The 18,525-nt window shown below is 46.7% G+C and overlaps 3 protein-coding genes across 4 annotated transcripts; 1 reads left to right on the top strand and 2 right to left on the bottom strand.

Annotated features, from left to right (window-relative positions):
• Nucleotides 1-593: 593 nt before the first annotated feature.
• mrps28 (mitochondrial ribosomal protein S28) lies at nucleotides 594-1,336 on the bottom strand. The gene has a single exon (XM_042514839.2). It carries the CDS (start codon nucleotides 1,334-1,336, stop codon nucleotides 788-790), a length of 549 nt encoding a protein of 182 aa, XP_042370773.1. The 3' UTR covers nucleotides 594-787.
• Nucleotides 1,327-13,254, top strand: LOC121939037 (actin-binding protein WASF3-like). 2 transcript variants are annotated; one of them, XM_088075095.1, is made up of 12 exons: nucleotides 1,327-1,465; nucleotides 2,636-2,814; nucleotides 5,001-5,140; nucleotides 6,456-6,590; nucleotides 7,337-7,490; nucleotides 7,596-7,713; nucleotides 7,799-7,843; nucleotides 7,949-8,073; nucleotides 8,466-8,738; nucleotides 8,864-9,003; nucleotides 9,073-9,288; nucleotides 10,631-13,254. In XM_088075095.1, the coding sequence occupies exons 3-12, from the start codon at nucleotides 5,008-5,010 to the stop codon at nucleotides 10,792-10,794; spliced, it is 1,503 nt and encodes a 500-aa protein (XP_087931221.1). In that variant the 5' UTR covers nucleotides 1,327-1,465; nucleotides 2,636-2,814; nucleotides 5,001-5,007; the 3' UTR covers nucleotides 10,795-13,254. The 2 variants fall into 2 exon arrangements, with proteins under 2 accessions (XP_087931221.1, XP_087931222.1); XM_088075096.1 differs by having other exon boundaries at nucleotides 1,338-1,474.
• On the bottom strand, nucleotides 13,254-17,775 carry LOC121939036 (opsin-5-like). Its single transcript, XM_088075097.1, has 6 exons — nucleotides 17,588-17,775; nucleotides 16,543-16,748; nucleotides 15,446-15,545; nucleotides 15,224-15,328; nucleotides 14,342-14,565; nucleotides 13,254-14,273 (listed from the first exon to the last, which is right to left on the bottom strand). Exons 1-6 carry the CDS (start codon nucleotides 17,724-17,726, stop codon nucleotides 13,836-13,838), a joined length of 1,212 nt encoding a protein of 403 aa, XP_087931223.1. The 5' UTR covers nucleotides 17,727-17,775; the 3' UTR covers nucleotides 13,254-13,835.
• Nucleotides 17,776-18,525: the final 750 nt, after the last annotated feature.

Below are 18,525 nucleotides of genomic sequence, written 5' to 3'. Positions count from 1 at the left end.
TCAACAGTTTAACACGACTTTGTGTTTATAATCTGTGACATTTTTCTCAGTGGCATTTTAATTTCATATTTTTATAAAAATCAATTTTTAAGGAAATGCTTACCTTCCTCAATCTGCCTGAAAAAAAGATTGTCAAAAGTTTTTCAAAATCAACAGAAATTTTAAAGGAAAAAAATGCAAAAACTGAATTTTAAAAACACCCCAGAATTTTGAAGAAAAAAAGGCAACGTTTTTTTTTCTTTAAAAAGTCACCAAACAATTTAAAGGAAATCAAGTTAAACATTTTAAAAGGATAAAAAGCCAAAAAGACTTCAAGAAGAAAAAAAAGGATTGCCAACATTTTCAAAAGAAAATTGTCAAAAAGTTGAAGAAAACAAAAAATCACCTAAAATGTCAAAAGAATTACAAAAATGAATTGTATTTAATAAAAGTAAAACGTGAAAAGTGTTGCTTTCCACTATTCCGTGTACTCAGGAAACTGAAGTAAATATAGTCTGAACTCCGACTGTGAATGAAGTACTTTTACTTCAGTTTTCTGTCTTTCTTTGTGATCATCATGCAGACGAACAAACCGGAGTCATAGAGACCAGAGCGCCAATATAACTGACATTTATTATCAATATTAACAGTGAACAACAATTAAACAATTAAACAGTGAACAGACGCAGCTGATCTCCTCTCCACCCGCACAGTTCAACAGTCAACACACCAACAGGAGCAGCTCCTCCTGCAGACCTCCTCCTCCTCCTCCACAGTCCCTCCGTCAGTCCCTTCATGGTGCTGTGGCTCAGTCCCGGTTCTGGTCCTGGTCCGGGCCGTGGCTCTCCGGGGCCTCCCGGTCCTCCAGCAGCTCCCGCAGGGTGGCCTGAGCCTCCAGCAGCGTGGTGTCCGTTGTGGCTCCCAGGAAGCGGCCGGTGAGCTCCAGGTCGTGCAGCCGCAGCCGGACCCTGCTGCCCCGCTGAAGCCGCTCTCCGTCCGCCGGCCGCCGGACCACGCAGTGGAATTTCCCGCCGAAGTCCACGTACAGGTCGTCCTGGATCACGTGCACCACCTTCCCGTACACCACCTTCCCTCTGGCCGGTCCCATCTGGATCAACGCGGAGCGACGGAGCAGCGAGCCGAAACTCTCCTCCCGGCCGGAGGACGAGGCGTCTCCGCCGGCCGCGGAGCTCTCCGCCTCCCGCCGGAGCTCCGACTGCAGCTCGAAGGCCGCGGCGAAGCCGGAGCGGGGACGGTCCGCGCCCGGGGCCCCGCCGGGCTCCGAGCTGAAGGAGGTTCTGCTGAGCCGGCAGGAGGTGAGGCGGAGTCCGGACACAACCTTCCTGAAGGCCGCCATGCTGTCTGCTCACACACCGGAGAGCACCGGGACTTCCGGCACACAGCGCCGCCTGGCGGCTCCAGGTGCAGCAGCACGTGACCCCTCATCACCAATCACAGCTTAGTGATCAGCTGCGGGATCGATCCTGTGAGCCCGGTATTTTATTTTTTCTGCACCGCTGTTTTTTAGTACAGTATTTAAATAATTTAATAATATTTAATAATTTAATAAATTAATTATTTAATATAATACATTTAATATATATAATTAATAATTATAGTTATTAAATTACTTTAGTATTTAATTAATTTAACTTAATAAATCACTTTAGTATTGAAATAATTATAGTTATTAATTAGTTTAATAGTAGTTAGTTAATAACAGTAATTAGTTGTTAATTAGTAGTAGTAGTTAATATTAGTTATTGAATCATTTTATTTCCTGGTGAAGACCAGGAACCAGTGCAGCAGAAACCAGCAGTGAGTCAATTAAAAGAATAATTTGCAACTATTATTATTAATACGATGGGTGAGAACCGTGTTGATACTGTTTTGCACTTTGTTTTTTATACAGCACTGTTTTACCTTTTTGACTATTTATATTGATCTTTGCTGCTGATCCTGTTCACTGCTGACTGCAAATTTCCCCTCTAAATAAAGGATTATCTTATCTTATCTTATCTTATCTTATCTTATCTTATCTTATCTTATCTTATCTTATCTTATCTTATCTTATCTTATCTTATCTTATCTTATCTTATCTTATCTTATCAAAGTTCATATGATATTAATTATACATTAAAGCAGTTTTTTGTTATAAACACTGAAATCATTTTTCAAAAACATTTTCAGGTTGCAGTTTCTCTAATATGAAAATCTACTGTTTTATTAAAATAATTTAAATATTTCTGCATTTTGTACTTTTACTTTTAATGCTTAAATACCTTTTCAGTGAACACAATCTTTGTGCTTTTTTAATGTTTGGAGCTGATGCTTTATTATAATCAAAAGGTCGACAATCCCTCAGCCTTTCAGGCTCCTGAAAACCGCAACAGCTTTTTTCCCTTCTTTTTACTTTTTTATTTTAATAGACAAAATACTGAATTATGTTGTCAAGACAATCAAATTGGATTTTTTTCCCCCTTTGATCTATTTTATTTTATTTTATAGTAAATTATATATATTTATATGTATATAGTATGTATATGTATATAAAGGAGACGTAACGACACCACTGACAGTGATAGTAATAAATCAAAAAATCCTGATGTTGTTTTCATCAAAATTAATAATTGTTTTGTTCATGTGTTCACTGAAGCTTCAGCGCCGATCGGCCGAAGTTCTCCGAGTGGAGCCGAGCGGCTCCGAGGAGACCGTCTCCCTCCTCCTCCTCTCTGTCAGCATCAGTCCGGCCGGAGGAGCGGAGGAGGATCGGTCCGCCGCTCTGTAACGGAGGAGCAGAACCGAGCGGACACCGGAGCGAGCCACCGGAGGCAGGTGAGTCTGACAGCTTATCGACCGATCAGAGCTGTGATCGATCCGCGGCTCGTGACGGTCTCTGCAGCTGTGTTTCTCTTACACACACACACACACACACACACACACACACACACACACACACACTCACTGATCATAGGTCTGTCAGTCATCCGGTCCTGGCGATGACGTCATCAGCGGTCAGATCGCGCGGACTCTGATGAAGGCAGATCGATCGACAGGCCCGGACACACACACACATACACTAGTTGCATTACGTCATGCAGTCATATCAGCACCGTGTGTGTTACCTGTGTAAGGGGGCGGGGCTTGTTACCGTGACGTCAGAGCACCATGTGATTATTGAACGTGAGTGAATCAGTTCATTGATCAGCTGAGGGCAGTGATAATAACTGTGTGTGTGTGTGTGTGAGTGAAACATGACGTCACAGCCTGTGTGACAGATCACTGCGTGATCAGGGGCATCTGTAGGACTTGGGGACATCAGGGCCAGTTGTCTGTCATGCTCATTTTTTTTCAGAGATTTTTTTGTCTTTAAAAGGACAAAAAAGTTACAACCGATGAATGAATGAATAAATACAGGGGGGTTTAGGGTTCAGTATGATGCCCAGATACTCAATTCAGTTTTGTTCATAAAGCCTATTATCAAAAATCACAGTCTGCCCTCAGAGGGCTTTACAGCAGGCACCATCCCTCTGACCTCAGACCATCATAACAGAGAAGGAAAAACTCCCCAAAAAACCCTTTAATGGGGAAAAAAATGGTAGAAACCTCAGGACGAACGACTGAGGAGGAATCCCTCTTCCTGGACGGACAGACGTGCAATAAAGCACAGCAATAAAGCACAGCAATAATGGTAACAATAACATATTGTGACATATTGTGACAACAATAGTGAGACATAAAATGTATAAATGCAATATATGTGTATATTAATAGTAGAGGCATGACTCATAATAATGGCAATAGAAGGTTGTGTCTGGTAGGATTACAGAATCAGTGCAACCAAGGCCCATGACACAGGTGCAGCCTCAGACAGGACCACAGCAACAGCACAACCAAGACCACGATCCAGGCTGAGACTGAGGTACAGCATCAATTCAGCCACAGCACAAGCAAGACCAAAGGTAGGATCACAGCATCAGCACAGCTATCACCATGATCCAGGTGCAGCCAAGACCCAGGAAAAAAAAGAAACAAGGGAGCACAAGGGAGCACAAATGCTCCAGAGAAGAAGCCGAGTAAGTGTAATGCAGTAAAAAGACATGAGCATCTGCAGGTGGAGGGAGCAAGAAAAGGAAAGAGGAGCTCAGTGAATCATAGAGAGTCGCCAGGCAGACTAAACCTATGTCAGCCTCACTAGGGGCTGGTCCAAGGCAAGCCTGAGCCAGCCCTAACTATAAGCTTTATGAAAGCGGAAAGTCTGAGCCAGCCCTAACTATAAGCTTTATCAGAGAGTAAAGTCTGAAGGTCCTCAGTCGACAGTTTCTGCGTCCTGGATTGGAAGTGGAAGATGGTTACACAGACAGGGACCCTGACAGCTGAAGGCTCTGACTCCTGATCTGCTTTTGAGTTTTGTCACTGTTGGTGTTGTTGTTGTAAACAGCACAGACTGCTGGACAAACAGTGTAACTGCATGTTGACACCTCCAGGTTTTACCCCCCCATACTCTGTCTCCTAGCAACCGTAATCACACTCTGTTCTGTGGGCGGCAGAGCATGATGTAAAAGAGGGTTTGTTACTATGGAGATGCTCTCTGAGACTGCAGCGCTCAGTGTGTGTGTGTGTGTGTGTGTGTGTGTGTTATATCAGGTGATATAAAAACATGACGCTCCACTGTATCCTTCACTTCACATTATATTATATTCTATTTTGTCATTTTATATTTTTAAATTGCTTCTATATTTTTTATCTTGTGTTCTATTCAATTTGAATTCACTGTTTTATTCTTCCGTTATGTTAACGCAGCAGCATCTGCGGCTCAAAGTGCTGTGACATCACAGTCACATCACAGTGACATTACAGTGACATCGGCCCTCCCGTGGTCACACACTTCCTCAGTGAAATCATTTATCGGGTCTCAACATCGTTCACACACAGTTCAACATGCTTCACACACTCTGCACAGCGGGGGGGCTGCAGTGAGACTGTACATCACCAGTTCACCTGTCCCCCCCCCCTCACAGGTGAGCCATGCCGTTGGTGAAGCGGATCATTGAGCCCAGGTATCTGTGCCGCGGCGCTCTGCCTGATGGCGTGGCCAGCGAGCTGGAGTGTGTGACCAACAGCACGCTCGCCGCCGTCATCAAACAGCTGGGAGGACTCAGTGAGTTTCACTTAGAACCAGGATGAGCAACACTCTTATTGATCAAGATCAATAAAACCTGCATCAGAGTTCGATCAGCCGCTCAGAGCGTCACCTCCTCCAGCACAGTCCAGTTAGCCAACCAGCAGGGAACATTCCCTCAACCCTGGCTTATGTTCCCTTCAACAATTATGTTTTAAAGAAAACATTTTAAGCTAATGTTCAAAGAGCATTTTAAGGATGTTTCTCATGTCTGATTATGTTCCCGTAAGGTTTCACGTAATGTTTGAGCTGCAACACTGAGGATGTTTTGGTGATGTTGAGAGGTGACAGATCATAAAAGACAATGTTCTTTTATAAAATGTTCCCACAATGTTACATGAGAACAAAGGGAGAATGTTTTCAAAGCAACATTGAGAACATGTTTTTGACGACTGAGATTACACAACATATTTTTAATGAAAATGTAATGTGATATGTTAACAAGGAAAAACATTTTTAACATTTTTTTATGTTTATAGTGAATGTTACCTGAACTTTAAGGAGAACATTTTGGGAACCAAAAGAAAACTTGCCGCTGGAAATGTTACACTGTCCCATTCTGAGAACGTTGTTAGAACCAAACATTGCGAGCTGGGAACACACATAAAAGGTTTACAGAAGGGTTTTCACAGAACGGTTCTTTAACCTTTCAGGTAAACAAAGGTGGAACCTTCTAAGTGCAACATTCTGAGAAGGTTTTTAAAAAGTCAAGGATGCAGGTTACAGATTTTTTTTTTGAGAACATTTCTGCAACACTGTTTATCAAGTAGAACATTCTCACATCGACACAGAGTGTTTTATGAAACTTGTCTAGGGCACATAATTTAAACAACGTTTTTACAGGATGTTACTGCAGCATTACATGTTGACTGAGGGTTTTTTAAGAGAAATCAATGCAACATTATTTTTCAAGTAAGGTTCTCCTAACAGGGGAAAGGAGTCCTGGGAACACTTTCAAAAAACTTTTGGTAAAAAATTTGTTTTAATAACCTTACATTAGAACATTTTCGAGATGTTTTCTTTTAATGTTTAAAGAACATTTTTCTAAATAATGTTCTCCTAAACCGGGAAATAAGTTGTTGGAGTAATTTAAAATTATGTAAAATAACTTTATGTGAACATTCAAAGGTAACTTTTTCATAACCTAATGGGAATGTTCGGTGAACATTCTCAGCACGATTCTCTCATTAAACGGAGCTGAGAACCTCCGGGTTCCTCCAGACGGAGTGACTCGGTCCTGTTGTGAAGGTTATTGTCAGTATTGTGTGGTTTGTCTGCGGCGGATGGTGTGCAGGTCGTCATGCGGAGGACATCTTCAGCGAGCTGTTCACGGAGGCCAACAGTTTTTACCTGAGGATGAGCAGCCTGCAGGAGCGAGTCGACCTGCTGGCAGTGAAGGTCACACAGCTGGACTCCACTGTGGAGGAAGGTGAGGTTCATCGGTCCGTCCTCGACCCTCAGGTTTCACCACAACACCGCACCAATGCACTCTCATTGTTCAGTTCAATTCAGTTTCATTTATAAAGCCCATTATCACAGATTACAGTTTGCCTCAGAGGGCTTTACAGCAGGCACCATCCCTCTGACGTCGGACCCTCACAGAGACAGAGGAGAACTCCCCACAAAAAACAGAAACCTCAGGAAGAGCAGCTGAGGAGGGATCCCTCTTAAATCGTTTTTATAGTTAGGGCTGACTTAGACTTTCCTCTGAGCCAGCCCTAACTCTAATATTTAAGAAAGAGGAAAGTCTGAGCCGGCCCTAACTCTAATATTTAACAAAGAGGAAAGTCTGAGCCAGCCCTAACTCTAATATTTAAGAAAGAGGAAAGTCTGAGCCAGCCCTAACTCTAATATTTAACAAAGAGGAAATACTTAAGGTCTTCAGTAGATGGTTTCTGCCTCTGGGACTGAAACTGGAAGATGGTTCCACATATGAGGAGACCAACAGCTGAAGGCTCTGACTCCTGGTCTCCTTTCGAAGAATTTAGAAACCGTGAGTAACACTGTTATTAGAGCGCAGTGCTCTGGTAGGAGCAGTCATCAACACCATCATTGTTCACCCGCTGTGACAGTGAACGTTCTCGGTGTGTTATCAGCTGTTTGTGTGGGGTTTTTTTTAACTTTTTATTTATTTATGTTGTGAGCTTTTTATGTTATCAGCTGTTTGTGTTGTAGTTTCTCTGCAGGACATCAACATGAGGAAGGCCTTCAGGAGCAGCACCATCCAGGACCAGCAGGTGGTGTCACGGAGCTCCATCCTCAATCCCGTCCTGGAGATGTACCAACGCTGCGACAAGCCGCCGCCCCTCAACATCCTCACGCCCTACAGGTCAGTCTAAGCCCCGCCCTCAGCAGACGCTGTGTTTTAGCTCAGTGACCAATCAGCTCACTCAGGCCAACAGGAAGTGATGTCAGACTGTGTTTCTGTGCGAAGGGACGATAAGAAGGATGGACTGAAGTTCTACACAGACCCGTCCTACTTCTTCAGCCTGTGGAGGGAAAAGATGCTGCAGGCCACCGAGAACAAACGCAAAGAGAAGAAACGACAGAAGGTACGTCCATCACACATCCGTCCTCCCGTCTCTCTGTCTGTGTGCAGCATTGTGACCTGCAGCCTGGTCTCTGTGGTCTGTGCAGGAGCAGAAGCATGTGGAGGAGTCTTCAGGTCGGGAGGTGAAGAAGGTGAGCGTCTGTGTCCGTCTGTCTCCGTCTGTCTCCGTCCTTCTCCGTCTCTCTGGTTCCTTCTTTGTGGGTTTTTGTTAAACTTGGATCCTTCCTCCTGTGAAGGTCCGGAAAGCTCGGAACCGCCGACAGGAGTGGAACCTGATGGCGTACGACAAGGAGCTCCGTCCAGACGCTCGAGTGACGCCGTCACCTTACCACACCTCCGACGGCTCCATGTCACCTGACAGGTAAACACACCTGAGACACTGTGACAGGTGTCCTCAGTGACCAGCACCCACAGAAATGACTCAGCGGCTTCAGAACGGCGTAAAAACAAACAACCATGAAAGAAAACTTTATCAACACGTGTCTACATGTTTTCAGCCACATGACGAAAACTTAAACCAGTCATATATCGTCAACAGATTTTTACAAACTCTCAAATATAGAGAAAACAGACACCATGTCCTCCTGAAAAATCACCGAAAAATCACTGAAAAATCACAGAAAAAGACGAAAAAATTAAAATATTTAAAGGAAAGACGCCTCCAGATATGTGGGTTTGGGATGTGTTTTTCTTTAAAAATCAGCGGTAACATAAATACAAAACCATTTAAAGTTTTCCCGCCCTGCCTGCCAGGTCAACAGCGGCAGAGGACCCCTCCTTCCCCTCTGGTACTCACCACCATGACGCCCAGGGGCATGATGGGAAGGATCACATCACAGTGACCACAGGAAGTGGTCAGACTCAGTCATTGGACCGCGCGCTAAGACCGGCTTCTTCTGCAGGCACCACGGCAACCGCCCGCCAACACTCACTGGGCCGCAACCAGACGCATCATCACCACCAGCCGCCACTCACCGGCTCGGCCAATCAGAGCGGAGCACGGACTAACACTGCCAACGAGGCCAAGTACACACACACACACACACACACACACACACACACACACACACACACACACTGAATACACACACACACAGACACACATAAACAGTGTTAGCGGTCGTTTGAACTTGACCTCCGTCTCTCTGCAGTGACCATCAGATTCCTCCGGCCCCTCCACCGCCCCCCCCTCTCATGCCATCAGCGGGACAGTTGGCATTCTCCAACAGCTCTGCCCACACGGCTGCCATGGCAACACCGCTGCACCCAGCAGCAGCTGCCGGTAACCAAGGTAATGGACATGTTTGTTTACATGTTTGTTGTTGTTTGTGCAGCAGCTGACTGAAGTCTCCTCCTCCAGGTGGTGCTGCTGTCCTCTCACGTCCCTACAGCCCCTCCCCTCCACCACCTCCCCCTGCCAACTACGTCCCCTCCCCCTCTCGACCCGGAGGCCAGGCCCCGCCCTCAACCACCGCACCCCTGCTGCCCCCGGTGATGGACGGGAGGAAGCTGTCAGGTGGACCCAACGTTCCCATGAACGACGCCCGGAGCGACTTGCTGGCCGCCATACGCAGAGGTCAGCTGATATACTGTAAACACACAGACCCCACAGCACCAGCCCCACAGAGCCAGCCCCACAGAGCCAGCCCCACAGAGCCAGCCCCACAGAGCCAGCCCCACAGAGCCACCCCCACAGGGCCAGCTCCACAGACCCAGCCCCACACAACCAGCCCCACAGAACCAGCCCCACAGAGCCAGCCCCACAGAGCCAGCTCCACAGAGCCAGCCCCACAGAGCCAGCTCCACAGACACAGCCCCACAGAACCAGCCCCACAGAACCAGCCCCACAGAGCCAGCCCCACAGAACCAGCCCCACAGAGCCAGCCCCACAGAGCCAGCTCCACAGACCCAGCCCCACAGAGCCAGCTCCACAGAGCCAGCCCCACAGAGCCAGCCCCACAGACCCAGCCCCACAGAGCCAGCCCCACAGAGCCAGCCCCACAGAGCCAGCTCCACAGAGCCAGCCCCACAGAGCCAGCTCCACAGACCCAGCCCCACAGAACCAGCCCCACAGAACCAGCCCCACAGAGCCAGCCCCACAGAGCCAGCCCCACAGACCCAGCCCCACAGAGCCAGCTCCACAGAGCCAGCCCCACAGAGCCAGCTCCACAGAGCCAGCCCCATCGTGTCAGTCCCACAGAGCCAGCCCCACAGAGCCAGCCCCACAGAGCCAGCCCCACAGAGCCAGCCCCACAGAGCCAGCCCCATAGTGTCAGTCCCACAGAGCCAGCTCCACAGAGCCAGCCCCACAGAGCCAGCCCCACAGAGCCAGCCCCACAGAGCCAGCCCCACAGAACCAGCCCCACAGAGCCAGCCCCACAGAGCCAGCCCCACAGAGCCAGCCCCATAGTGTCAGTCCCACAGAGCCAGCCCCACAGAGCCAGCCCCACAGAACCAGCCCCACAGAGCCAGCCCCACAGAACCAGCCCCACAGAGCCAGCCCCACAGAACCAGCCCCACAGACCCAGCCCCACAGACCCAGCCCCACAGAACCAGCCCCATAGTGTCAGTCCCACAGAGCCAGCCCCACAGAGCCCGCTCTAAACTTGGGTATCCGGTGGCTCAGTGGATAAAGCAGGCACCACATGTATGAAGGCAGTGTCCTTGCTGCAGTGGCTGCAGGTTTGATTCCAGCTCACCGCCCTTTGCTGCATGTCCCTGTCTCTCCCCCTTTCACACTATCAGTCTTCTGTCCTATCTAATAAAGGATTTTTTTTTTTAATTATCTTAAAAAAAAAGAAGAACCAGCCCTGCAGAGCCAACCCCAGAGAGCCAGCCCTAGGAGAGGGCTGTTGGGTTCAAAGTGAGCTCTAGTAGTCTGATCTGTGTTTGGGGTTCTGCTTTCTTCTGGTCTGCAGGGATCCAGCTCAGGAAGGTTCAGGAGCAGCGTGAGCAGGAGGAGGCAAAGAAACGAGAGCCCACAGGAAATGATGTTGCCACCATCCTGTCGCGACGCATCGCTGTGGAGTACAGTGAATCAGAGGAGGAGTCTGAGCCCGAGGACCAGGAGTGGTCCGACTGACGAGGAGGTCTGCAGCACCTCCAGACGGACCACAGACCACAACCTGACACATGAACTAGGTCTCTGAGGGACCAGAGGAACCAGAGAAACCGGATGTTGAGACAAAACTGCTGAAAATGTTTCCTATTATTATCACGAATAAATGTTGTGAGTTTTCTGTTAGTTTTTATAAAGTTCGACCTGCTGGAGGCGGAGCCTGATCTCAAACAGTGACCTCAGCTGGATGAGAGGAAGCGCCAGAAAGTCCGGACGCAAGTGCCAGGGGCGTGTCTAGGATCTGAGGTCATTGGGGGCTCAGCCCAGACATCTGTGGGGAAAAAAATAGCTGATTTTTAAAGTTGTTTTTTTCTTTAATTTTTTGGGGGATTTAAAAAAAAGGCGAATTGATTGATTTTCGCAGCAATAATTTTTTTGCTGTAAAAAAAATTGCCAATTTTTTTTACTGTCAACAATTTTGACCTTTTTTTTTTTAATTGCTGATTTATTTATTTATTTTGTACTTTTGGTGGTTTTTAAAGAAAACTTGCCCTCCAAACCAAAATACAAATCACCAGTATGACACCATTTTTCAGGGCCAGAAACTGCACAAACAGAAATGATCTTTGGATTGTCAGATATCCGGTGGTCCGTGAACACATCATGTTGGCAGGCTGATTTAACTCTTTCCTGGTTGTTTTCCCTCTTCCTCGTTAAAAAGTTTTGGATGAGACGTCCTGTTTTGATTTGATGTGATGAACTGATGATGATTATGATGACAGATGTTTCTGTTTCCTGAGTTTTTCATATTCGAATGATCTGATTGGCTCGTTTATTGTAAATATTTTTGTTGACAGTATTTCGAACTGTGACGTGTTTCTTCTTCATATGCTCCTTATTTCGTACAATTCATTGGTTTCTATGGTAACCAGAGAAGAGCTTGTTTTATATTTTCTTACTTTGTGAATCTTAATGGTCATTTGTTTTTGATTCGGCGTCCCACGATGCTCTCCGTGTGACATCACGTGTGGTAGTTGTGCAGCATTTTGCCGTGTGAAGTCATGACATCATAGCTCATGTAAATGTAAACAGGAAGTTGTCAGCTGATGACATCATCCAGTAAGGAAAAAACTGCGATCCATTTCTGTGATGTCATCGTCACCGCTGATGATACTACTTCCTGACCCTCAGCCCCTGTGATTGGTTGTATGGATATATTGATTTATTGATTTATTGATCTGTGCTGTGACTCTGCATGTCGGTGGAAACATAAACAGTTATCAGTAAAACTTTATTGTCCGTTTCTCAGTGATGCTGACGGGGTTACCGTGGTAATGTCACACTTCCTGTTTGATTCTTCAGTTCAGAAAAAAATTAAACTTCAGTAAAACTGTATCTTCAGCGCTCGGTGCTCGTGTTTGTTCTTTGTAGTGGGGTGTCAGCCAATCAGCAGCTACATGTTTATAAATAACTATATTGCTGCTGATTGGCTGACACCTCAGACACGCCCACCAAATGGCAGAAAACAAACCTCTAAACCACGCCCCCAGGAAGTGCGCCATCCATACTTTATCAGTCTCTTCTTCATCCACCCATACTTCACTACATCAATACTTTATCTATCCATACTTTATCCATCCATAGGACAGAGCAGCAGGACAGAGCAGCAGGACAGAGCAGCAGGACAGAGGGGACAACTATCAGAAGCAGCAGTGTGAGCTCGCTGCGACTTGCCGATTATCTGTATAAATATAATTGTTCTGAAGTTCGACCTGCTGGAGGCAGGTGTCATTATTATTGTTACTGTTATCATTAATATTATTAGTATTGCTCCGATCTGACCCGTTGGGTGTTTCTGTCGCTTTGCTCTGTTTTCTCTCTCGTAACGCTGTCTGACCGTCTGCTGGACTCCGCCCTGCCCTGCTCTGATTGGACGGCTGAGCTCAGCTGTTTACATGACACAGCAATAATGAATTAATTTGTTCATTCCTTCATTATAAAAGGAGAAACTCAAACAGTCGTTATGTCTCCCAATGAGCAACGTTTGTCTCTAAAATGTTCTGAGAATGTTACAATGTAACCAATGCAATGTTTTGGTAACGTTTTGACCAGCAAGTTTTCTTTAAGTTCCCGAAACGTTCTTCTTAAAGTTCAGCTAACGTTCTCCATAAATAATCAAAAAATGATAAAAAGTTCTTTTCTTGTTTACACATCACATTACATTTTCATTAAAAACATGTTGTATAATCTCAGTTTTCAGTAACATGTTGAATGTTGCTTTGAGAACGTTCTTCCTTTGTTCTCTGATCTTTCACCTCTCAGCGTCACCAAAACATCCTCAGAGAGTCGCAGCTCAAACGTTACATCTGCGTCAGCATTCAACCTCACAGCAACATTATCTGAAGTGAGAAACATCCTTAAAACGTTCTTTCAGTGTTAGATTAAAATGTTTTCTTCAAGACAATATTGCAACCTGTAGGGAACGTTCCCTGCTCGCTGGGACAAACTTCAGTCCGGAAAGATTTCAGCTCTGAGAAATGTTCCCGAAGTTTTAAAATGTTTTGATGTGAGCTGTGACATCTCTCTGTGTCTGTCTTTGACCTGCATGTGTGAAAAATGACGTAGAAATAAATATAAATGTTTTAAATGTTTAAAAAGTTTGGACATTGTTTTAAATGTTGTCGTGTGTCACATGATCCCGTGTGTCAGCTGTCCCTCCAGTTTTTTTCCACAAGATTCTTCTTCACTGATTTCTTTGTTCGCAGTTAAAAAATAACGAGTGATGACCTGAAAGCGCCGCCTGTGCTCCTGAAAGCAGGTCACGTGACAGCGGGTCACGTGACAGCGGGTGACAGCGGGTCACGTGACAGCGGGTCATGTGACGAGTTCTCAGTCAGAGCAGTGGAACCTGCACAAGGTTCTGGTGTTCTTTGTGTTGGACACAAAACAAACTGAGCTTCTTCTGTAGTTTTTGGGCACTGTGACTCGATGACATAAGCACCCCCTGCTCTCTAATCTGATCCGAGGTCAGTGTGTTCAGGCGTGATATCATCGGAGTCATGTCATCAGAGTCTGTCACATTCGAACTCGGGGCGGGTCTCAGAAGGGCGGGGCATATCGATGTAGAACACTTCCTTGTTGGCGGGCGGCGGCGTGCTGGGCGGGCTCTCAGGGGCGGGGTCAGGCTGGGGGCCGGGCGAGTACTTCTTCTCTGCACGGGTGGGAGGGACTTTGGGGCGGGCTTCGGCCTTGGGCTTGAAACGCTTGAGCTTGACGGAGTCCTTGGTGTCGCGTGTGCACGGCAGCAGCACCGCCACGTCTTTGCGGAACTTGGAGCTGAGGCCAAAGTAGATGAGCGGGTTGTAGAAGCTGGCGGATTTGGCGAAGAGCCGCGTGAAGATGCTGGTGAGGTTGGGCACGTGGAATCCGCAGGCGGACCACATGGACACCACGGCGTACGGCGACCACGCCAAGATGAAGGCCGTGCAGATCACGATGGAGACCTGTAAGGGAGCAGTGGTTACTGATGACGTCATCACTGATGACATCATCACTGATGACGAACACTCACGATGGTGACGTCCCGCTCCATCTTCCTCTGGCGGTCGGTGAGGTCGCCCTCGGCGGACAGGGCGTTCCCTCGCTTCACCGTCTTGATGATGGACACGTAGCAGAAGAGCATGACGAGCACGGGCACGAAGAAGCAGAAGACGAAGATGCAGATGATGTAGGACCTGTAGGCGCCTGAGTAGCTCGCTTTGGCCCAGTCGATCTCACACGTCCCGTACCCTCGGTCTGCAGGCAGGGGTCAGAGGTCACAGGTCACAGGTCTGCTCCGCAGTGTGTGGCGGAGATAAATGCTGTCATTTGGCTGATTTTTACTTTCGTCTATCGGTTTAGAAGACATGTCTTCTTGAAGAATTTTAAAAGAAAAAACAAAAAAGCAAAACATTTTAGGGAAAAAAAATTTACAGAAAAAGTTTATCGCCAAAATCTTTTTTTAAAAATATCTAATTAAAAAAATGTTCAAAAAGTTTTAAGGACAAAAATTATCAAAACATTTTAAAAATCACCAAAAATTTAAGTTTTAAGGAAAAGCAACACAACACGTTAAATAATTTTACAGAAAGACAAACTCAACATTTTTTTTAACAAAAAACTTTTAAAGGAAAATAATCACCAAAACTGTTTCAAGAAGAAAAACATTTTTTTTCTGAAGAGTAAAAAATCAACTAAAAAATTAAAGGAAAAAAACAATTATTTCCAAACCTGCAGGCTTAGAAGGTGTGTGTGTATGTGTGTGTGTGTGTATGTGTGTGTGTGCGTGTGCGTGCGTGTGTGTGTGTGTGTGTGTGCGTGTGTGTGCGTGTGTGTGTGTGTGCGTGTGTGTGCGTGTGCGTGTGCGTGTGCGTGTGCGTGTGCCTGTGCATGTGTGTGTGTGTGTGTCTCTTACCCTTGTAGCTGCCCCAGCCCAGCAGCGGTGCAGCAGACCAGAATCCGGCTGTGATCCAGATGAGCAGCAGACAGACGGAGATGCTCGTCCTGCTGATGTGACGCGCTGAAACACAACAAACACTTACAGGTTACACACCAGATACACACTCACCAACACACTTGTCTGTGTGTGTGTGTGTGGCGGAGGAGCTGCAGATAAGGTGGAGGTGTGACCTCTGACCTCTGCTGGGATGGCAGCCTTTGATGTAGCGGGTGATACTGATTACTGTCAGCGTGTTGATGCTGCTGAGACCAAAGACCAGCGTGAAGAACCCGTCCACCTGCACAAGACACATGGACAGGTGTGGACAGGTAATAAGTGGGGGCAGGTGAGAAGGGGTGACAAGTGAGGACAGGTGACGACAGGTAAGTCTCAGGTGTGTCCTGGGTGTGTCAAGTGAGTCTCAGGTGTGTCAGGTGAGTCTTAAGTGAGTCTCAGGTGTGTTAGGTATGTTTAAGGTGTGTCAGGTGAGTCTTAAGTGTGTCTCAGGTGTGTCAGGTGTGTCAGGTATGTTTCAGGTGTGTCAGGTGTGTCAAGTGTGTGTCAGGTGAGTCTTAAGTGAGTCTCAGGTGTGTCAGGTATGTTTCAGGTGTGTCAGGTGTGTCAAGTGTGTGTCAGGTGAGTCTTAAGTGAGTCTCAGTTGTGGTTCAGGAGTATGTTTCAGGTGTGTCAGGTGTGTCAAGTGTGTGTCAGGTGAGTCTTAAGTGAGTTTCAGGTGACTCAGGTGACTCTCAGGTGTGTCAGGTGTGTCTCAGGTAAGTCTCAAGTGAGTCTCAGGTGGCTCAGGTGACTCAGGTGACTCTCAGGTGTGTCAGGTGTGTTTCAGATAAGTCTCAGCTGAGTCTTAAGTGAGTCTCAGGTGTGTCAGGTGAGTCTTAAGTGAGTCTCAGGTGTGTCAGGTGTGTCAAGTGTGTCTCAGGTGAGTCTTAAGTGAGTCTCAGGTGTGTCAGGTGTGTCAAGTGTGTCTCAGGTGAGTCTTAAGTTAGTCTCAGGTGTGGCAGGTGAGTTTCAGGTGTCTCAGGTGACTCTCAGGTGTGTCAGGTGTGTCTTAGGTGAGTCTCAAGTGTGTCTCAGGTAAGTTTCAAGTGAGTCTCAGGTGGCTCAGGTGAGTCTTAAGTGAGTCTCAGGAGTGTCAGGTGTGTCAAGTGTGTCTCAGGTGAGTCTTAAGTTAGTCTCAGGTGTGGCAGGTGAGTTTCAGGTGGCTCAGGTGACTCTCAGGTGTGTCAGGTGTGTCTCAGGTAAGTCTCAGCTGAGTCTCAGGTGTGTCTCAAGTGTACCTGGCAGGTCCAGATGGAGGAGATGAGGTAATCAGTGTCCTGAAAGACATTGAAGATCTCAATGATCCCTCTGGAGTATCCGAACACGGAGATGCTGGCGTCGGAGACAGCGAGGTTAAAGGTCAGGTAGTCTGTGGGCTGAAGGACAGCTCGCTGTCTGCAGAGGACGAAGAGGACGATGCTGTTTCCAAACCAGGACAACCACCCTGAATGCACCACAGAGACACACTGTCAGTAAACTCGCCACAGAGACACACTGTCCACAGAGACACACTGTCAGTGAACGCGCCACAGAGACACACTGTCCACAGAGACACACTGTCAGTGAACGTGCCACAGAGACACACTGTCCACAGAGACACACTCTCAGTGAACACACCACAGAGACACACTGTCCACAGAGATGCACTGTCCACAGAGACACACTGTCAGTGAAAACACCACAGAGACACACTGTCCACAGAGATGTACTGTCCACAGAGATGCATTGTCCACAGAGACACACTGTCAGTGAACACACCACAGAGACACACTGTCCACAGAGATGCACTGTCCACAAAGACACACTCTCAGTGAACACACCACAAAGACATACGGTCCACAGAGACACACTGTCCACAGAGACACACTGTCAGTGAACACACCAAAGAGACACACTGTCCACAGAGACACACTGTCCACAGAGACATACTGTCCACAGAGACGCACTGTCAGCAAAGGCACCACAGAGACACACTGTCCACAGAGATGCACTATCCACAGAGACATACTGTCCACAGAGACACACTGTCCACAGAGACACACTGTCAGTGAACGCACCACAGAGACACACTCTCAGTGAACACACCACAGAGACACACTGTCCACAGAGATGCACTGTCCACAGAGACACACTGTCAGTGAACACACCACAGAGACACACTGTTCACAGAGACACACTGTCCACAGAGACACACTGTTCACAGAGACACACTGGTATATAAGGTGTGTATATACACACACACACACACACATATATATATATATATATATATACAGTGCTTACCCAGCAGCAGCAGGTAGACTCCTATGATGGTCTCTCCCTGGTCGGACAGAGGGGGGTCCCGCCCCCCCCCCAGCAGCAGACTGTTGTTCCTCCAGGGGGGGGCGAGGCCTGCGGAGCTGCTGAATGATGAGGACGACATGTTGCCACGGTGACGATCAGCTGCTCTCTGACAGGAAGTCTAATCTCAGGTAAATATAGACACCTGATCCTGGTTCAGCAGCAGGGGGGCTGGCTCCAGACCAGCACACTGCAGCTCTCTGATTGGCTGATTAATGGCTGATGTCACAGACACTGTCTGACTGTTAACCTGCAGCTGTGAGGACGTTTACTCCTGTTTACTCCACCGTTACTACACACTATACACATACTTTATACTGTATGCATGTATGTATGTATGTACGTTTACTCCTGTTTATTACACTGTTACTACATACTATACTCATACTTTATACTGTATGCATGTATGTATTTATGTATGCATGTATGTATGTTTACTTCTGTTTACTCCACTGTTACTCCACCGTTAAAACATACTATAGTCATACTTTATACTGTATGCATGTATGTATATATGTACATTTATTCCTGTTTGCTCCACTGTTACTACATAATGTACACATACTTTATACTGTATGCATGTACGTTTACTCCTGTTTACTCCACCATTACTCTGTACAATTACTGTAATATACTATAGACATACTTTATACTGTATGCATGCATGAATGTGTGTGTGTGTGTGTGTGTGTGTGTGTTGATGTATTCTTCATCTTCTTCTTCTTGTCTCCACGTGTGTGTAGTTTTCCGGGCTGTAGTCCAGATGACCATATAAGGAGCGGCAGCGCCATAAAAGGAAACGTGCTGCTTTATATGGAGAAAAGTAGTTCCTTCATGTCCTAAAGAACACGTCGCCTTCTCGTATCACTACGCACCAACTG

This window comes from Plectropomus leopardus, chromosome 3 (genome assembly GCF_026936395.1).
Source record: "Plectropomus leopardus strain MGB_pleo_1.0 chromosome 3, ASM2693639v1, whole genome shotgun sequence".
Classification (NCBI taxonomy): domain Eukaryota; kingdom Metazoa; phylum Chordata; class Actinopteri; order Perciformes; family Serranidae; genus Plectropomus; species Plectropomus leopardus.
This window is presented reverse-complemented; position numbering and strand designations above follow the sequence as displayed.

Bases quoted from the DNA above. Each gene is read 5' to 3' on its own strand.
- mrps28 (XM_042514839.2), bottom strand. From the start codon at position 1,336: ATGGCGGCCTTCAGGAAGGTTGTGTCCGGACTCCGCCTCACCTCCTGC.
- LOC121939036 (XM_088075097.1), bottom strand. From the start codon at position 17,726: ATGTCGTCCTCATCATTCAGCAGCTCCGCAGGCCTCGCCCCCCCCTGG. The intron at 16,749-17,587 runs GTAAGCACTGTA...TGGTGCATTCAG, and splicing joins AGTCTACCTGCTGCTGCTGG to GGTGGTTGTCCTGGTTTGGA. The intron at 15,329-15,445 runs GTCAGAGGTCAC...GTTGTGTTTCAG, and splicing joins AGGCTGCCATCCCAGCAGAG to CGCGTCACATCAGCAGGACG.
- LOC121939037 (XM_088075095.1), top strand. From the start codon at position 5,008: ATGCCGTTGGTGAAGCGGATCATTGAGCCCAGGTATCTGTGCCGCGGC. The intron at 5,141-6,455 runs GTGAGTTTCACT...GATGGTGTGCAG, and splicing joins CAAACAGCTGGGAGGACTCA to GTCGTCATGCGGAGGACATC. The intron at 6,591-7,336 runs GTGAGGTTCATC...TTTGTGTTGTAG, and splicing joins GGACTCCACTGTGGAGGAAG to TTTCTCTGCAGGACATCAAC.